This window comes from Belonocnema kinseyi, chromosome 3 (genome assembly GCF_010883055.1).
Source record: "Belonocnema kinseyi isolate 2016_QV_RU_SX_M_011 chromosome 3, B_treatae_v1, whole genome shotgun sequence".
Taxonomy (NCBI): Eukaryota; Metazoa; Arthropoda; class Insecta; order Hymenoptera; family Cynipidae; genus Belonocnema; species Belonocnema kinseyi.
Genome location: NC_046659.1, coordinates 150,431,640 through 150,450,415, shown reverse-complemented (window position 1 = coordinate 150,450,415; position 18,776 = coordinate 150,431,640). Strand labels below are relative to the sequence as shown.

Sequence of the window (18,776 nt, the reverse complement as noted above, 5' to 3'; positions counted from 1 at the left end):
GTTGAACTCTCAACCAAATAATAAAATGTTTAACCAAGACATATGAATTTTCAAGCAAGAAGATTAATTCAGTACTAAAACATAAATTTTCAACTAAAAAAGATACAAATTTTAATAAAAAATAGAATACTTACATTTTTAATTTAAAAACTGAATTTTTGACAAAGTTGCAAGCAAAACGATTAATTTTAAACCCGAAAACATCAATTTTTAACAAAAAAATTAATTGACTTTCTAACAAAATCGTTACATTTTTAATAAAAAAAAAGATTACTACTTAACAAAATAATTCAATTTTAACCGAGAAATATGAATTGTTAACAAAGAAGATTAATTTTCTACTAAAAAAGACAAGTTGTCAACTAAAAAGTATAAATTTTCAAAATAAAAAATAGGATAAATACATTTTTAATTTAAAAATGTATTTTTGTACAAAAAAAAATAAAATAAATTTTCAACATATTAAAATTTTCAACCATAGATGAATTTTTATTTAAAATGTAGAATTTTGAACAAAAATAAAATACTTATATTTTTAATTAAAAAAACGATGACTTTTTATCATAATTGATAAATTTTCAACCAACTAATACAATTTTTAATTAAGAAAAATGAATTCTCAACCAAAAATATTATAATATACTTTTCAACTAAAAAAAAATTAACTGTCAACCAAAAATAGTTGGATTTTTTATTCGGTTCATATTAATTCAATTCGCCTTCAAGTGAAAAAAACGAGAAAAGGGGAAAAAGAGAATAATGACTAAAGCCTGCCAGAAATAAATCGAAATAATTTAAAAATATTAATTTAAAACCTGTAAATTATGGTTAAAAAAATTAATTTTTTTACCCTATTTATTATGAGCGATCAATGGAGGATTTTGAGTTAGTGAAACTTGAAAATAAGTTTAACACGTTCAATCATAATTTCAAAGAAATTTATAAATAATTTCAAAAACAATTTACATTTTTATTTCTAACAGTACCTTTTCTTTATCAAAAAGTATGAAAATAGTTGACTATATAGTTGCCGGCGTTTCCTGTGATTTTGCGTCTGAAGCTGCAATTGCGGGCGTTTCTAGCTTCGAATCTTGACTCGTTTTTTGGACTTCTTCGATTACTGCCGGTTTGACTCCTGTGACCGCGGTAGGTTCTTTAGGAGCTTGCCAACTCGGAATAATCTTCCCGTGGATACGCCATTTTCCATATTCATTAGATAAATGCCTTTCAAATACTATATATTCCAAAACATCTTTCGCCACGAACTCACTTCCATGCATCAAACGTCCAAATCGATCGTAAATCGCTAACGTCTAAAACAAAAGCAATTCACCTAATTCATAACAATTCTTATCAGACTGGTCGCCATACATTCTTAAAGTTCACTGACTTTTTTTTACCAAAAGAGATCAATTATAAAAACAAAAAGATTAATTTTCTATTTAAAAAAAAAAACGAATTTTCCAACAAATATTTGCATTTTAAGTAAAAAAATCACTTTTTCCGACAGAAAATTCCTCTGTTGGCTTGAAAGTTCAACAATTTAACCCTCGAAGTGCATACATTGTAAAAATCACGGCAAAGTGCAGCCTGGGTGTTTTACACCCCAGCGTATTTAATCATGTATTGTTTAACCCCTATTGAATATTTTGTCACAATACAATTATCGGATATAGTTTAAGGTATCTTTTATAAGATAGAGTGGTTTTTATATCCATTTATTTATTTCAAGTTTGTTAAAAAAATTATTTTAAAAAAAGTGAAAAAATGGGTTTTTGCACTTAAAAATACATAACTCACGCAATTTTAATTATTTTAACCTCAAAATTTATGACTTTACTTTTGAAATAGTGTAATTTCATAAAAAAATATTGCAACATGGGTGCTTTCAAACAAGATATTTATTTGCACAGTTGAAAAGTCAATTTTATGATAAAATAATGAATTACAGATGCTTGGGGTGTCAGACACCCACAATGCACTTTAAGGGTTAAATGAACTGTTTTTTTTATAATTGAAAATCTTTATTTGTTGCAAATTCGATTTCGTGTTTGCTAAAATTTAATTATTTTACTGAAAATTTATCTTTTCCATTTTTGGTTGAAAATTGATTTTTGTTTGAGTTAAAACAGCAGCTCTTTAGTTTAAAAAATATTTTTTTTTTCGGTGTAAAACTTCCTTTTTCCCAAGAAATGTGACTGTATGGTTAAAAAATAACTTTTTAATTTTTTTTTAACAGAAAATTCGCCTTTTGGCTTGAAACTTCAAGAATGTAATGAACTTTTTATCTTTCCAAACGGAAAAATATTTATTTGTTGAAAAATGCGTTTTCCTTTAGTTCACTGGAACATTAGGTTTTCTATTTTTAGTTGAAACTTCGTCTTTATTGATAGAATTCCAAAATAACTTTTTTTTACAGAATATTCGTCTTTTACCTTAAGAATTCAACTAATTTAAATCAACTGCTTTTTTCCTCACTGAAAAATCTTTATATTTTAAAAATTCGTCTTCTTTTAGTTAAAAATTAATTTGTTTTTACTGAAAATTAATTTTCTTTTTAACTGAAAATGAAGCTGTTTTGTTTAAAAATAAACATTTAACTTTTTTACAGAATATTCGTCTGTTTTCTTGAAAGTTTAACTATATAAATTAACTTTTAATTTTAGTTTAGATTTAATTTAAAAAATTTTATTGAATACATTAAAAAACGGAAAAATTAATCTACTTAAACTGAAAAATGATAATGATATTAATGTTCTTCTGAATTATTAAAATTTAATTATTAAATAAAAAAATTCTATTGAATTCAGTAACATTGAAGTAACTTACAGGAATTTAAAGGACATAAGAAGAATTCGATTAAATTCATAAAAATTAAAGGAGAATTTTAACAAACCAACCAAAAATAGAAAACTTAAATTTTCAGTAACAGAAATTAATTTTCAATCAAAAGAAAACAAAAATGCAAAATTTTAAGCAAAAAATAACTTTTTTCAACAGAAAATTCCTCTGTTGGCTTGAAAGTTCAACAATTTAAATTAACTGTTTTTTTCTTTTCTAAATAAAAAACTTTATTTGTTGAAAATTCGTTTTCCTCTTTGCTAAAATTTAATTATTTTACTGAAAATTTATCCCTTCCATTTTTGGTTGAAAATTGATTTTTGTTTGAGTTAAAACAGCAGCTCTTTAGCTTAAAAAATATTTTTTTTTCGGTGTAAAATTTCCTTTTTTCCAAGAAATGTGACTGTATGGTTAAAAAATAACTTTTTAATTTTTTTTTAACAGAAAATTCGCCTTTTGGCTTGAAACTTCAAGAATGTAATGAACTTTTTATCTTTCCAAACGGAAAAATATTTATTTGTTGAAAAATTCGTTTTCCTTTAGTTCACTGGAACATTAGGTTTTCTATTTTTAGTTGAAACTTCGTCTTTATTGCTAGAAAACTAATCTGCTTGGTTTAAAATTTCCTCTTTTTCTTAGAAATAAAATTGTATGGTTTCAAAAAAACTCTTTTTTACAGAATATTCACCTTTTGCCTTAAGAATTCAACTAATTTAAATCAACTGCTTTTTTCCTCACTGAAAAATCTTTATATGTTGAAAATTCGTCGTCTTTTAGTTGAAAAATTAAAATTTTTTTACTTAAAATTCAACTTTTCCATATTTGGTTGAAACTTTGTTTTATTTTGGTTTAAAATTTCCTCTTTTTTGTATAAAAAGAAACTGTTAGGTTTAAAAATAACCTTTTCACTTTTTTTTTACAGAATATTCGCCTTTAGGCTTGAAAGTTCAACTATTTAAATTAACTGTTTTTCTTTCCTCACTGAAAAATCTTTATTTGCTAAACATTTGTTTCCTTTTAGTTTAAAGTAAATTTTTTAAATACAAATTTAAGAGTAGATAATCCAATCGAAAAGATTTTAGTTTTAAATTCAAACACACTTGAATTTAGCATTTAAATTTGAAGATTCAAAGTATGAAGAAAAAAAAGTAAATACTGAAAATTTCTATTTATTTATAATTATTGTCATATTTAAAAATCGAAATTCTAATATTGTAATATTTTTAATCAAGAATCTTTTATAGATAAAATAATACAACGTTAAAATTAAATTAAGAAATGTTTAATCTATTATGAGCAGGGGTGCCATAGTGTAATTTAATGGAGAAAGAGAAAAAGTAACCTACTTAAACTGAAAAATAATAAGGATATTAATATTCTTTTGTATTATAAAAATTTAATTAATAAATTTATTTATTAAATAAAAAAAGCCATTAAATGCAGTAACATTGAAGTGATTTACAGGAATTTAAGGGACATAAGAAGAATTCGACGAAATTCATAAAAATTAAAGGGGAATTAAAAAAAACTCAAGAAAATTGAAAACAATTGAAAAAAATAATAATTCAGAAAGTTTAAAATCAGTAGAAAATTTTAAGGGAATTAAAAAGAATTTCTCGAAATATCTAAGCATTCAGGTTGAATTTAAAACACTAAGATAAATTAATTAAATAATAAATAAAAATCTATTGAATTAAGTAGACTTGAGTGAATTTAGAATTCAAGTAAATTAAAAAATTTTTCTGAGTTCCGAATAAATTAAAATTAAATACACAAAATATTTGAAAATCTCTTTCTATAAAATCTGGTGATAACTTGAGGACTTTTTGAACCCTATAAAATGACTGCAGCCCTCGGAAATCTGATAAAATTCCTTAGAATCTTTTTAAATATTTAAAACCCTCACATATAGGTTCTGTAAAATCGTTCCATATCTTCCGAAAATTTAGAAAATTCTTGACAACTGTGTAAAACCTTTTTCAAATCCTTTGAAATCATTAAAATTCTTGGGAAACCCATCGAAATTTTTCTAATGTCTTGAAAATGCCTTGGGATATTTTAGAATATCCAAAAATATTTAAAATCTTTTAAGTCCTTTTAAACTTTTCAAAGCTCTGGAAAATCACCGAGTATTTGTACAAACATGATCCTAAATTTTTTAAATTCTGTAAATACTATGGTAATATCTTTAAATATTAAAATAAAAATTAAATCCTACAAAATACCTCAATTATTGTTAATAAATTCTTTGAAACAAATTAAAATATTATAAAAACCCATAAAATTACACGAAACCTAATATTTTCGAAAATCCCGGAAAATGTATTAGACAATTTTCGACATTGTTTAAAATTTTAGGGAAAATTTACCCTAAAATCTTTACAATTATTTGAAATCGATACAAATGATTGAAATCTATTAACAATACCCTAAGCTATTTTAAATCCTTTTAAAGTGTTTGAAAACCAAAAAATCAAATTTCATACGTATCAATATCAATATTTAAAAATTCCTTTAAAGCCTTAAAAATTCCTCCAAATTTTTAAAATACCCCAAAATCTTTTAAATTCTGTAAATTCCCTTAAAAATCTTTTGAAATACCTACGAATATTTTAAAATCTTTGAATTCCAACGAAATCCGTTAATTCTTGTGAATAAATTCTTTGATATCTATTAAAATATGATAATATTTTTTGTACAATCTCTTGAAACATTTTTAAATATCATGAAACTTTATAGGTCCTTTAAAATCGTTACACATCTTCCGAAAATCCGAATCTTATAAAATACGTTACAATATTTCAAATCCTTTCAAATCCTTTCAAATCTTTTGAAAACCCTTGAAATTTTTCAAAACCTTAAAAATTCCTTTAATTCAAAAAAAAAAACCGTAAAATCTTTAAAATTCTATACAATCCCTTAAAATCATTAAAATCTATTAAAAATTTGTTAGAATTTTTTTAAATGTCCTAAAATATTTGAAATTCTTTGAAAGCTTTTGATATCCTTTGAAACTTTTTGAAGCTCTATAATATTACTTGGAATATTTACAATTACCCTAAAATATTTAATTAAAATTCATTGAAATCAGTTCAAATTATAGAAATATATTTAAAAATACGCCAAAATATATCAAATTTTTAAAGTTCTCGAAAATTCTTTCAAAATTTTCAAGAATGCTGTAAAATCTTTTTTTTTTAATTCCGAAGAATCGTTAAAATCCTTTGAAATCCCTTGAAACTTTTTAAAGCTCTTGAAAATTTCTTGGATGTTTTTAAAATGCCTTAAAATCTTATGAATCCTTTAAATATCATAAAATTATTGAAATACAATAACAATTCTTTAGAATCTTTTTAAATACCTGAAAAATTCTTTGTAATTTGTAAAAATATCATATAATTTCTAAAATCCTTTGGAATGCCTTTAAATCATTGAAATCGATTACTGTAAAATACTGTAAAATATGTTTAAAACTTTGAAACTTTTTAAAGCTCTTAAAAATTATTTGTATTTTGTTTTAAAATACCCTAAAATCTTTCAAATCCTTTGAAATCCCTTGAAAATTCGTTGAAACTTAAAAAATACCCTCCAATCTTTTAAAATTTTAAAAATACCTACAAATTACTGAAATGTATAAAAAAATCTTTGGAATCTTTTCAAACGCCTTTAAATATTTTAAATCCTTTGCAACATTTCGAAATATCATGAAAATTCTTTGCATTTTGTAAAAATACCTTAAAACCTTAAGAATTGTTTGAAATATTTTTAAATTATTTAAATAATTTAAAAGTTCCTTAGAAACTTTTAAAATATTTAAAAATATTTCAAAAAAACATTTACACTGTTTAAAAATACCCTAAAATATTAAAAAATCCTTTGGAATTACTTTAAATTTTGAAATATATTAAAAATACCTTAAAATATTACAAATCGTCTGAAATATTTTGAAATCCCTTGGATTTTTTTAAATCTGTAGAAAATTCCTGGGCATCTTATATAATACCATAAAAATTTTTAAAGAACTTTGAATTAAAAAAATTATGTTTCAACCAGATAGATGAATTTCCAAATAAAACTATGAAATATTTAATTGGAATAAGTTAAATTTTCAGTTAAAGAAATTGCTTTCCACAAAAAGACTAACTTTCTAAACAATTCTTTCATTTTCAAACAAAGTGATTAATTATCTACTAAAATAAATAATCTTTAACTGGAATATTTGAATTTTAAACCAGAAAGATAATTTTTCGACTAAAATGATGAATTTTTAACTTAAATAGTAGAATTTTTCACCAAGCATATAAATTTTCGAAAAACTACTTAAATTTTTTAATAAAAAATGTCAATTTTCAACCAAATAGTTGGATTTCGATCCCACAAAGAGTGGTTAAAAGTGAGAATAGAGTGGCTAAAATTTCCTGTAAAAAATCTAATTCTTTAAAAACAAAAAAAAATGGTTTTTCAGCAAAACAGTAATATTTTCAACCAGAGATGAATTTTCAATTACAACTATGACTCTTCAAACAAGTATTTAAATTTTTAACTAAAGAAGGCTGAATTCGCAAACTTTTTCTATGGTGAATATAATTAAAAAATTAAAATTCTAAAGCTAAACATTTTTCATTTAAAGTAATAAAAAATAAACTGCAAATTAAACCATTTTAACCCACCTTATCATTTTCAAGGCTCTAAATTAAAAAAATCACTCAATTAACTTTAAAATTTACACGATTATATTATTTTAAGGAATTTCAAGTTAGAAACATTAAAAATTAAAATTGTTAACTGATTTCTTCCTAAATTAAAAGTTAAATTATTTTCATTTAAAATGGTTTAAACATCCTTGAAAAGCATCAAAATTTGATTTCAAAATCTTGGAAATTCTAGAAACTGTTTCAAATTTATCAAATTTATAATTATTTAAAAAATTTAGTTACAATTTCCAAATATCTTTTAAAGAGAACTGAATTTTTCCTAGAATTTTTAGAAAAACCAGAAAAAGATTCAAAATTAATTTAAAACTTGAAATGATTTCAAATAATTTAAAGGAATTTTAAAAGAATTATTTTATTTAGATTTCCAGGAAAATTGTAAATGATTTTTAATTTTGAAAAATTATTTTAAGAAAATATTTAGAAATATTGAAAAATTTATTTATCACATTTTTCCTGCAATTTTTAGAAAATCCTGAAAACTTTAAAAATCCCCTTAAAGTCCGCCAGATTCCTTTTTAACAATTTAACTAATCTTTTTTTAAACCTTTTTAAATAATCTCTTAAAATATAATTTCAAAATAAAAAATTATTTTCAATTTTTCTGAGAATCTGAAAAGAATGTTTTCATTCTTTTAGAGCAATTATTAAATAGCTTCTAAATGTTTTGTTCAAAATATGCCAAAATAATTCGTTTAAATTATTTAAAATCATTTCAAGTTTTAAATTATTTTTAATGTTTTTAAAAATTCTAAACATCTCTTAAAATTATTAAAATTGTTTTTTCAGAAATAATAAATGTTCAATTGTTATTTATAGATCAAAATTCAACAATTTCATTTACAAATTAAATATTTTTTAAATACGAAATTTCAACGAATCCAGAATTTCTATGTCAAATAATTCAGTTTCAAATGGTTTACTTTTAAATATTTGGTATCAATTTAATCGTCTTAAACAAGCAGTCAAATATTGGTAAATGTTAAATAAGTATTCTTTTTATTAATTGAAAAATTTCAAATTGAATGGGTGAAAAATTGAATATCGCAGACTGAAACAATATTTTAAATTTAATAAAAGCCTTCAATTACGAATATATTATTATGAATTTATTTTTAAACTGAAAATCGTTTATAAAGTTTAAATCAGTTTAAATCACTTTTTCATACTTAGAGTACAGATGCATTTACAAAAAAAATTTTATTTATATATGCAGTTGATAAAATAAAAATATTTTTTATAAAAAATGGTAACCTTCAAACGCTTTTAATTTTTAATTAATTAACTCTTCAAGGCAGAATTTAAAAATCCTTTAAATAAAAAATGTACGTTTAAAAATAGAAAAATGGAAAATTTTATAAGTAAAAGATTTAATTTAAAATATAACAATAAATTTTTGTTTAAACTGTTGAAATATAATTTGGACAGATTTTTATTCTAAAAATTCATTTCACGGTGTAAATGATTTTTCTTGTAATGAAAAATAATAAACATTCAATAATAAATTATTATTTGCTCTATAGCAAACTGAGAGAAACTGAAAACTTTTTAGTTTAGTGCAAGAAATAAATTCTCGATTTCTTAATTAAATTCCCGGAAATTTCCGGGTCAAGTCGCCATCCTGAAAATGCAATAGAATAATTCAAATCCTTTGAAAACTTTTTAAAAAACTCTAAACTTTTTAAAGCTATTAAGAATTTCTTGGAATTTTTAAACCATTGAAAAAAAATCATAATTTCAAGAGTTTCAAAGGAATTATCGAAATTTTGCATTTTTTTTTTTACAAAATCCCTGATTTTCAGGTATGTATTTACATAATTTTTTGAAAATATTATTTCCAACGCACCTGTTTAGTATGGAATCGAACCGTGAGCTGACCGTATGGATTATCTTTACTACTGATACTTGTATTTCGAGCACGAACAATTCGGGCTGGTTCCAGAGATTCAATAAACGTCCACCGAATTTGTTTATTGCTAATATTGTGCTTCATTTCCTGGAATTTTTATCGAGAATTAAAAAAAAAAAAAGAACTATTATCACACTTCAGTAATTTGGATAATAAATAAATAAATAAATAATAATAAATAATACGATGCACTTACAGAATAAACTTTTTCTGTGACGTAATCTCTGAGATTCTCAAAATCTTTCCTGTGAATAAAATCAAAATCCGAATTAAATAGTGACTAATCATTGTTGAAAGAGTTTCTTAAGGACCATACTTAAATGACGTGATAGCTCAAGTAATTGTACAACAATTTTTAAAAACATCAGGAAATTTTATTAGTCAAGCAGAATAAATTTGACATTTTTTCATTTTAATTTTCAAAGGAAGATAAAAAATAATTCGTAATTTATTTGCCCTGTATTCATATTTATCTTGATTTTTCATGCAGTTTCTGCCTTTTGAAGATTATCTTTTAAGTCATCAATTTTATTACTTGTTAAAAATTCAAAAATTTTGTTAAAAAGTCAAGACATATTTTTTTGGATGAAAAATCAACTATTTTTATTTTGAAAACTTGTCTTTTTAATTAAAAAACTTTATCTATTTTTAGTAGAAACTGCAGTAATTGTTTAAAAATAATTTTTTAAACTAAAAATGTAATTTTTTGTTGAAATTTCAGTTTCGTGGATTAAAAATTCAACTGTTTTCTTGAAAATGTATCTCTTTGTTTAAAAGTTTCGACAATTTTGTAAAAATTCTATTATTAGAAACAAAATTAAAGCGTTTTTTTGGAAAATTTCTTGTTTTTTGTTTTTTTACTGGAAATGTATTCTCTTAAATGCAAATTTATCTAATACATTTAGTTAAAAATTCATTTCATTTGTTGCAAATTCTTTTTTTTCAGTAAAAAATTAATAATTTTGGCTCAAAATTCAACTATTTGATTACAAATTTATGTACTTTGTTATTAATTAATTTTTTTAACTTAAAATTAAACTATTTCGGTCAAAATTCTTTTTGTTTTAAAAACTCAACAATTTTTTATAATATTCTATTGCTAGATGCAAAATTAAACTTCTTTGGTTGAAAATTTGTTTTACTTATAATGGAAAATTAATTTTCTTACATGCAAATTCGATTATTTCATTTTTTGAATTAAACTGATATTTTAAGATAAAAAACTGAACTGTTTATTTACAAGAAATAAAAAATTTAAACAAATATAAACTAAAAATTAATCAAATAAAATTTGCTCTAATATCACATCCATTTTTTAAATTATTTAGTTTAAAATTCAACAATTTTGTTACAAAGTCAACTTAAATATTTTTGAGTTCAAAATTCAAATATTTTTTTGTTGAAAAATTTTCTTTTTAATTTCAAAATTCATCTATTTTACAGGAAATTGCACTTTTCTCGGATTAAAATGCAAACGCTTGATTGAAAATTCGACAATTATGTTTAAAAGTAATCCTTTTTGGTTGAAAATTCAGCTGTTCTGTTGAAAATTAAACTATTTCGTAGATAATTTACATTTTAATTTAAAAATTCATCTTTTTTGATAAAATTTGCATCTCTTTTTGGATAAAAAAGGAACTATTTGGTTGAAAATTGAACAATTTTGTTAAAAGTCATCCTTTTTGGTCGAAAATTCAACAATTTGATTGAAATTTCTTTTCTATTATTTATAGACCAACAAATTTTTTTGTTTAAAAATTCAATTCTTTGATGAACATTCATTTTATTTGTTACAAAATTCAAAATTTTTGTAGAACATTCAACTAGCTGGTAGAAATAGGATGTATTTCTTTTGGAAATTCATCTTTTTGGTGAAAAATAAACTTTTTTAGTATACAATGCAACTGTTTGCAAATTAATTTGATTTAGTTGAAAATTTGAGTCTATTATTGAAAATTGTGTGTTTTTTTAAAATAAAATCCAACTGTTTTTTATCTTGAATTAAAATATTTTTTTACAATATTAACTATTACATTATTCGTGGAAAATTCATTTTTTTTAGGTTAAAAATTCAACAAATAGGTTAAAACTTTATGTATTTTGTTGTAAATTAATCTTTATAATTGAAAATTTAAGTATCTGGTTACAATTTTATGTATTTTGTAAAAAATTAATTTTTTTTACTGACAATTTAACTATTTTGTTAAAAATTCGTCTTTTTTGGTAGAAAATTCAACTATTTGGTTCAAAATTTGTGTATTTTGTTAAAAATTCAACTAATTGGTTGAAAATTTACATAATTTATTGTAAACGAATTTTCTTGCGTGAAAATTCAACTGTTTTATTCAAAATGCATCTGTTTTCTTGAAAATTCGTATATTTGGGATGAAAATCAAAATTTTTTTAAAAAGTTGTCTTGTTCATTAAAAAATTCGGTTTTAGTGGAAATTTCATCTTTCTTCGATAAAAATTTAACTGTTTGGTTGAAAATTAATCTTCTTTGTTTGAAGATTCAACTATTTTTCTTTAAAATTTTGGTTGAAATACTTTGTTAAGATATAATTTTTTTTGAAGATACATATTTTTCGTTGTAAATTCATCTCTTTGGTTAAAAATTTAACTATTTTGATGAAAACTAATATTTTTTTAAGTAAAATGAATGAATGTTTCTCTCTTTGATTAAAAATTTAACTATATTGTTAAGAATTAATTTTTTTGCTGCAAATTTATGTTTCCTGGTTCAAAATTCAACTTTTGTACAAAAAATTCGTCTTTTCGGTTATAGAATTAATAGTTTTTGATGAAAATTCATATTTTTTAGTTGAAATATCAACTGTTATACTTTTTTGTTGAGAATTGACTTATTTGATTGATAATTTAATTATTTTGTTGAGAATTAAAAGATTTGGTTAAAAAGTCATTCTTGGTGGTAGAAAAGTATATTTTTAACTAAATAAATATATTTGAAAATTTATATCTGAAATATTGCCTTGGAGAGGTCCTACAAATTTTTACGTAATTTAAGTACGGCCGCTTATTAAATTAAATTTAAAATTACTCGGCCAAAGCTTTGTGCGCTTTAATGTAAATATCCCTTGCTTCGTCAGCAAAATCTTTCGCGTTAAAATCATCGACGTAGCTCTTTATTTTTCTGATGGCCATCATAGAAGTCGTTTTCTTTCCTATAGCGAGCACATTTTGTTTCATCCCCTGAAAAAAAGTAACAACTCTCAGGCCTCGGATTCATTTGAAAAATTCAAAATATTGTCAATAGTTAGCATAAATTTGGAAAAATAGTAGCAAAATACTGCAATGCAATTTTTCAAATATTAAATCGAGGGGTTATCTATTTTAAAAATCTGGTATACTCGCTTCGGACTCTTTTATTGAAAATTCTTCTTTTTGACTTGAAAATTCAGCAATTTGAATAAAAGTTCTTTTTTTTTTCTTTGTGGAACAACAAATTTTTTTTCTTTTTTGGAAATTCAATTGTGTTGTTGAAAATACATTTTTTGGTATGAAATTCCAACAATTTTTTCGAAAATTTAAGCACCTGGTTGTAAATTGATGTATTTTCTTGTAAACTTCTATTTTTTGGTAAAAAAAAACATCAATTTTTTTAGTAAAAAATGCAATAATTGGCAAATTAATATGTTTTAGTTGAGAATTCAAGTAATTTATTCTTTTTTTTTGCCAAATCCAATTTCTTTTTATTTTGAATTAAAAAATATATTCTTTGATATCAATTACTCTATGTTTCGTAAAAAATTCATCATTTTAGGTTGAAAATTCAACTCCTTCTTTGAAAGTTAAAATACTTTATTAAATATTAATTACATTGGTTGAAGATTTAAATATTTAGTTAAAAATTAATTTTTTGAATGAAAAATGAATTTTTTTGTTATTGGTTAAAAACCAATCGTTTGTAGTTGAAAATTCAAATATTTGTTTAAAAATTCATGCATTTTGTTAAAAATTAATTTTTTAACTGAATATTAAATTATTTTGTGGAGAATTCAACTGATTGGTAGAAATCTAATTTTTCTACTAAGAATTAATATTCTTCGGTTAAAAATTCAACTTTTTTTGTACAAAATGTATTTATTAGTTTGAAAACTCAACAATTTGGTGCAATTTCTACTATTATACAAAAAATTAAACTTTTTGGTAGAAAATTCGTTTCATTTTTAATTGAAAAATAATTCTCTTATATGTAAATTTAACGACTTTATTTTTTTAATTAACCTGATACTTTATAGCTTCAAAACTCAACTCTTTATTTACAAATTTAAGAAAATGAAAAAATTTAAACTAAAAATTACTCAAATAAAATTTGGATTAACATCACATCGATTATTAAAATTATTTAGTTCCAAATGTATCTCTTTTGTTGGAAAATCGTTTTTTCTACAAGATAATTAATCTTTTTGGTTAAAAATTCTGATATTTGGTTACAAATTTATATATCTTTTATATTTTCTATTTTTTAAATTGTTAATTGAACTGATTTGTTCAAAATTCAACTGAGTGGTGGAAAATTCACTGTTCAGTTAAACATTCATATTCTTGGATTAAAAATTCAATTGTTTTGCAGAAAAATGGTCTTTTTGGTTTAAAAAGAAAAATATGAACTAAAAATTAATCAAATAAAATTTGGACTAACACCACATCCATTGTTCAAGTTCTTTAGTTGCAAAATTATGTAAATAGTTGCATATTCGTCTTTTTTTCTAGAAATAAAACTGAAGTTTTACCAAAGTAGTGTAAGTTTTAAAAAAGTAGGTTTGCATTTTCAAATAGAAATGAGCAATTTGTTTAAAAAGTGGAATAGTACAATTTTCTGTTAAGAAATTAATTTTCAACAATATAGACGAATTCTAGAGCAATATAAATAACTTTTTTTTTAAATTATTGAACTTCCTACGATGTGGATTAATTATTCAACAAATAGATAATTTCTTAACAAAAAACCATATTTACAATAAAAATTGGAATAGTTACATTGTCAGATCACAAAATAATCATTTTTGACCCAAAAGCAAATTATTTTTCAGCAAAATATTTAATATTTTTAACCAAAGAGATCAATTTTCAAGCTAGCAGATCGATTTTCTACAAAACAAAACGAAATTTCAATAAAGAAAGACACATTTTTACGAGAAATGAAATACTTAAATTTTCAGTTAAAAATAAACAACTGATTAAAAAAAAAAAAACAATTCTCAAAAAAGTAGTTAAATTTTCAACCAAAAAGTTTTCATGAAAAATTAAGAATCTTCAACCCGAAAACGGGTCAGTTAAACAATTAATTATCAACAAAAAAACCTCATTTCTAAAGAAAAAAATGAATCTTTAATTATATAGTTAAATTTTAAGGCAATAGAAATGATTTTTAACCAAATTATTAAAACTTTCGTCCACGCAGCTGAATTTTTAACTAAAATCGATACATTTTCCTCCAAATTTTCGAACAAAAAAATTATGAGAAAAAAAACAAGAATTAAAAATAATTAATTTTCAACAATATATTTGAATTTTCAACCAGAAAAATTAATTTTTTACCAAAATAGTTGAATTTTCAACGCAAAAAGACTAGTTTTTAACAAAAAAGTTAAATTGATAACCAAAAAATTAAATTTGAAACTGATTGTTGAAGTTCCTATAAAGTGGATTAATTTTCCACTAAATAGTTGAATGTTCATTTAAAATCATGAATTTTGAACGAAGAAGATTAATTTTCTACCGAAAAAAAGAAATTTTTAACTGAAAAAATATAATTTTCAAACCAAAAATTAAACAGTTCAATTTTCAGTTGATAAAATTAATGTTTAAAACAGGGTGTTCAGCGATTCTTATGAATGAAATTTTTAAAATCCTTGAAATCTTTGTGAAATTTTATAGAAATCTCAATTTTGTTGAAACCTTTTTTGGAAATAGTTTAACAGCTTTGCAATATTTTTGAAAGCATTTGTATTTATTTTTAATCATTAAAGTAGTTTTTATCTGTGTAAAATCTTTTGAAATCTTAGAAATCGGGTTTACTAAATCTGGTTCTACTGTTTCTAAAATATTTTAAATCTTTTAAAAGTTTAAAAATCCTTGGAAATGTTCGAAATCTCTGTAATTTATTTGGAAAATTAGGACGTATAGATTCAAAGCGTTCATAATTTTATACTTTTAGATTAATTTTTTTAAATCGGACAATTTTATTAGAAAAAATTGTATTATTTCTAATTTAAAGTTTATAAAATAAAACCATTTTATTTTAAATAGGAAAACCGCGAATTTCAATCATTTAAGATTTTAGGAAAATTTCGAAAATAGGACAAGTTCAAAGCATTAAAAAGAAAATATTTTCCAAATACAATTTTGAAAATTCGATCATTTTAAAATAAAAGCGTTTAAAATGAAACAATCTTATTTTGAATTGAAGAATCTCGAATCTGAATAATATAAGATTACAATTTCAAAAACTGGACATATTACAAACATTAAAAATGAAATATTCATAAAAACGTTCTTCTGAAGGTTATCCTTTTAGTTATCAATTTTATTATTTAGTTGAAAATTGAATAATTTTCTTAAAAAGACATCCATTTTGGTTGCGAATTGTTTACAATTCTTATTTTGGTGTTCGAAAATTAACTGAAATCTTCTTTAGATGAAAATTTTACTATTTTTTAAAAGTTTTTTTTGTTTGTTTAATTCATCTATTTTAATAGAAATTTCACCTTTCTTGAATAAAAATGTAACTTTTTGGTTGAAAATTCAACTTTTTTTAAAAAGTTTGTCTTTTTGATTAAAAAATTCACCTACTTTAGCAGAAACTCCACCTTTCTTGGCTGAAAATGCAACTATTTGGTTGAAAATTAAACAATTTTGTTAAGTCATAATATTTGGTTAAAACTTCTACCGTTTAAATGTAATATTTGGGGTGTTGAAAAAAGAAGTGTAATATTTTCTGGACAAAAATTAAACTATTAAAAAAAATTGTTTTTATTTAATTAAAAATCCATCTATTTTAACTTTTTTGGATAAAAATGCAACTATTTTGTAGAGAATTCAACTATTTAGTTAAAAATTCATCCTTTTTGGTTAAAAAAATTCGTCTTTTTGGATTGAAGATTTCATTTTTTTTTTGAAGAAAATTATTTTGTTGTTAACGAAATTCAATTTTTGATAAAAATTCAACTATTTGGTAAAGAATTAAACAATTTGTTTGAAAAGTCATACTTTTTGTTTAAAAATTCGTCTTTTTGGATTAGAAAAAAAAACAAAAAGTTAAATTTTCATTTAAAAAAAATATATTTCTTCTATCACTTTGTTAAGAAATCACTTTTTTTTTTGTTAAAGACATTTTTAGTTGAAAATTAATTTTTTGCTCCAAAGTCATAATTATCCTTTGTTGGAAAATTCAATTTTTGTAAAGAAAATTTGTCTTCTGGCTTGACGGTTTTAATTTTGATAAACTTTTATTTATTTTTTAAGTGAAAAATCTTTATTTGTTGAAAATTCGTCTTTTTGGTTTTAAAATTCTTTTCTTTTGTTGTATAAATTTCAGTACTTTTTGATTAAAATATAAACTGTGACACTTTTTCGTTGTAAATTTGTCTTTTTTTGTTAAAAATTCAATTATTTTGTTGAAAATTGCAGTATTTTGTTAAAAAGCCATGTTTCATAGTAGAAAAGACATTTTTTTTTTGTATGAAACAAATTAATAAATTTAAACATTTTAAATTTGTATATGAAATACTGTTTTCTCGGTTTCGCATTTTTCCGCAAGAGGCGCTACGAGCTTTATGAAATGTTCGGAGTGTTTGGGAAATCTTTGTCAAATCTTTGGAAATATTTGTGAAATTTTTCTTAAATCATTGTTTGTAAAATCTTTTTTATTCGCTAAAATCATTGCATCATTTGAAAATTTTTTAAAAGTTATTTTGAAACCTTTTGAAATCTAGTGTAGACGCCTTTTTTAAATCTTTGAAATCTATGAACAATTTTTAAAGAAAGGAGAATCATAAATAAACAAATTATTGATTTTTTGCGAACTTAAGTCTTCTTTGTGAAATTTTTGTTAATATTTTTAAATCTTCGTAAAGTCTTTGAAATCCTTGAAATTTAAATATTTAAAAAAAATTTTTTAAACTTTGTGAATTTGTTGAAATCTTTTGAAGTTTTTAAAATCATGAAATGTCTGAAATTTTTGCGAAATCTTGAAATTTCTGAGAAATCTCTTGAAATCTTTGAAAATTTATATAAAACTTTTGAAATGCTTGAATTCTTTGAAATATTCGTGAAATTTTTCAAAATCTTTGACATATTTATGAAATCTTTCATTTTTGTTTTGTGAAAACTTTTGTGTTCATTTGAAATCATTCGAATGTTTTGCAATCTTCTCAAATTTCTTGAAACCTTTTGAAATGGTTTAAAACGTTTGAAATGTTCTGAAATCTTTTATATCTTTTTAAATCTTTAAAAGTCTTCAAATTTGTTGAAATCTTTATAAACTCTTTGAAATGCTTGTAAAATCTTTCATATGTCGTTTGTATTTATTTGAAATCACTGGAATATTTTAAACCTTTTTAAAATATTTTTAAATTTTCTAAAGGAATAAGAACACGTTTAAAATCTTCGAAATATTTTGTATCTTGTTGTATATTGGAAATCTTTTTAAATATTCTAAAAAAATGTAATGTTTTGACATTTCTATGAAATTTTGATAAAATCTTTCAAATATTTGCGAAATATTTCTGAAATCTTTTGTATTAATTGAAACCATCAAAATATTTCAAATCTTTTGAAATCTTGTAAAAAATTTGAAATCGTTGCAAATCTTTCAACTGTTCTGAAATATTAGAAATGTTGTTTACTATATCATTTTTAAAATCTTTAAAATGTTCTCAAAGTTTAAAAATCTTTGTAAAATGTTTGCGATCTTTGTGAAATCTTCTAAATAAATTTGAAATCGTTTAAAATCTTTAAAATATTTTGAAATCTGTGTACTGTAGCCTATTTGCAAACTTTGAATTTGTAATTGTTATGAAATTTTTATGAATTCATTTGAAGTCATTAAAATAATTGAAAATTTTCGAAATCTTCTAAATTTTTGATATAATATTTGTGAAATGTACGAAATCTTTTAAAATCTTCTAAACAAATTTGAAATCATTGAATTTGAAACCTTAATGATATTTTTATGAAATCCTTGAAACATTTCCCTCATATTTTAGATTCATTTCAAATCATTAAAATATTAGCAAAATTTGTGAAATCTTTGAAAATTTTGGTAAAATATTTGGAATCCTTGAAAATTT

General features: G+C 22.2%; 1 protein-coding gene across 1 annotated transcript in view; it reads right to left on the bottom strand.

The window, feature by feature from the left end:
- Nucleotides 1-953: 953 nt before the first annotated feature.
- Nucleotides 954-18,776, bottom strand: part of LOC117170386 (probable 39S ribosomal protein L45, mitochondrial) — a 29,577-nt gene continuing 11,754 nt past the window's right edge. The window contains exons 3-6 of the mRNA XM_033357151.1: nt 12,521-12,672; nt 9,659-9,707; nt 9,400-9,549; nt 954-1,313 (exon numbers count right to left, since the gene is read on the bottom strand). Coding sequence (XP_033213042.1) covers nt 1,020-1,313; nt 9,400-9,549; nt 9,659-9,707; nt 12,521-12,672 — 645 coding nt within the window. The 3' untranslated portion in view covers nt 954-1,019. The remainder of the gene's footprint in view (nt 1,314-9,399; nt 9,550-9,658; nt 9,708-12,520; nt 12,673-18,776) is intronic.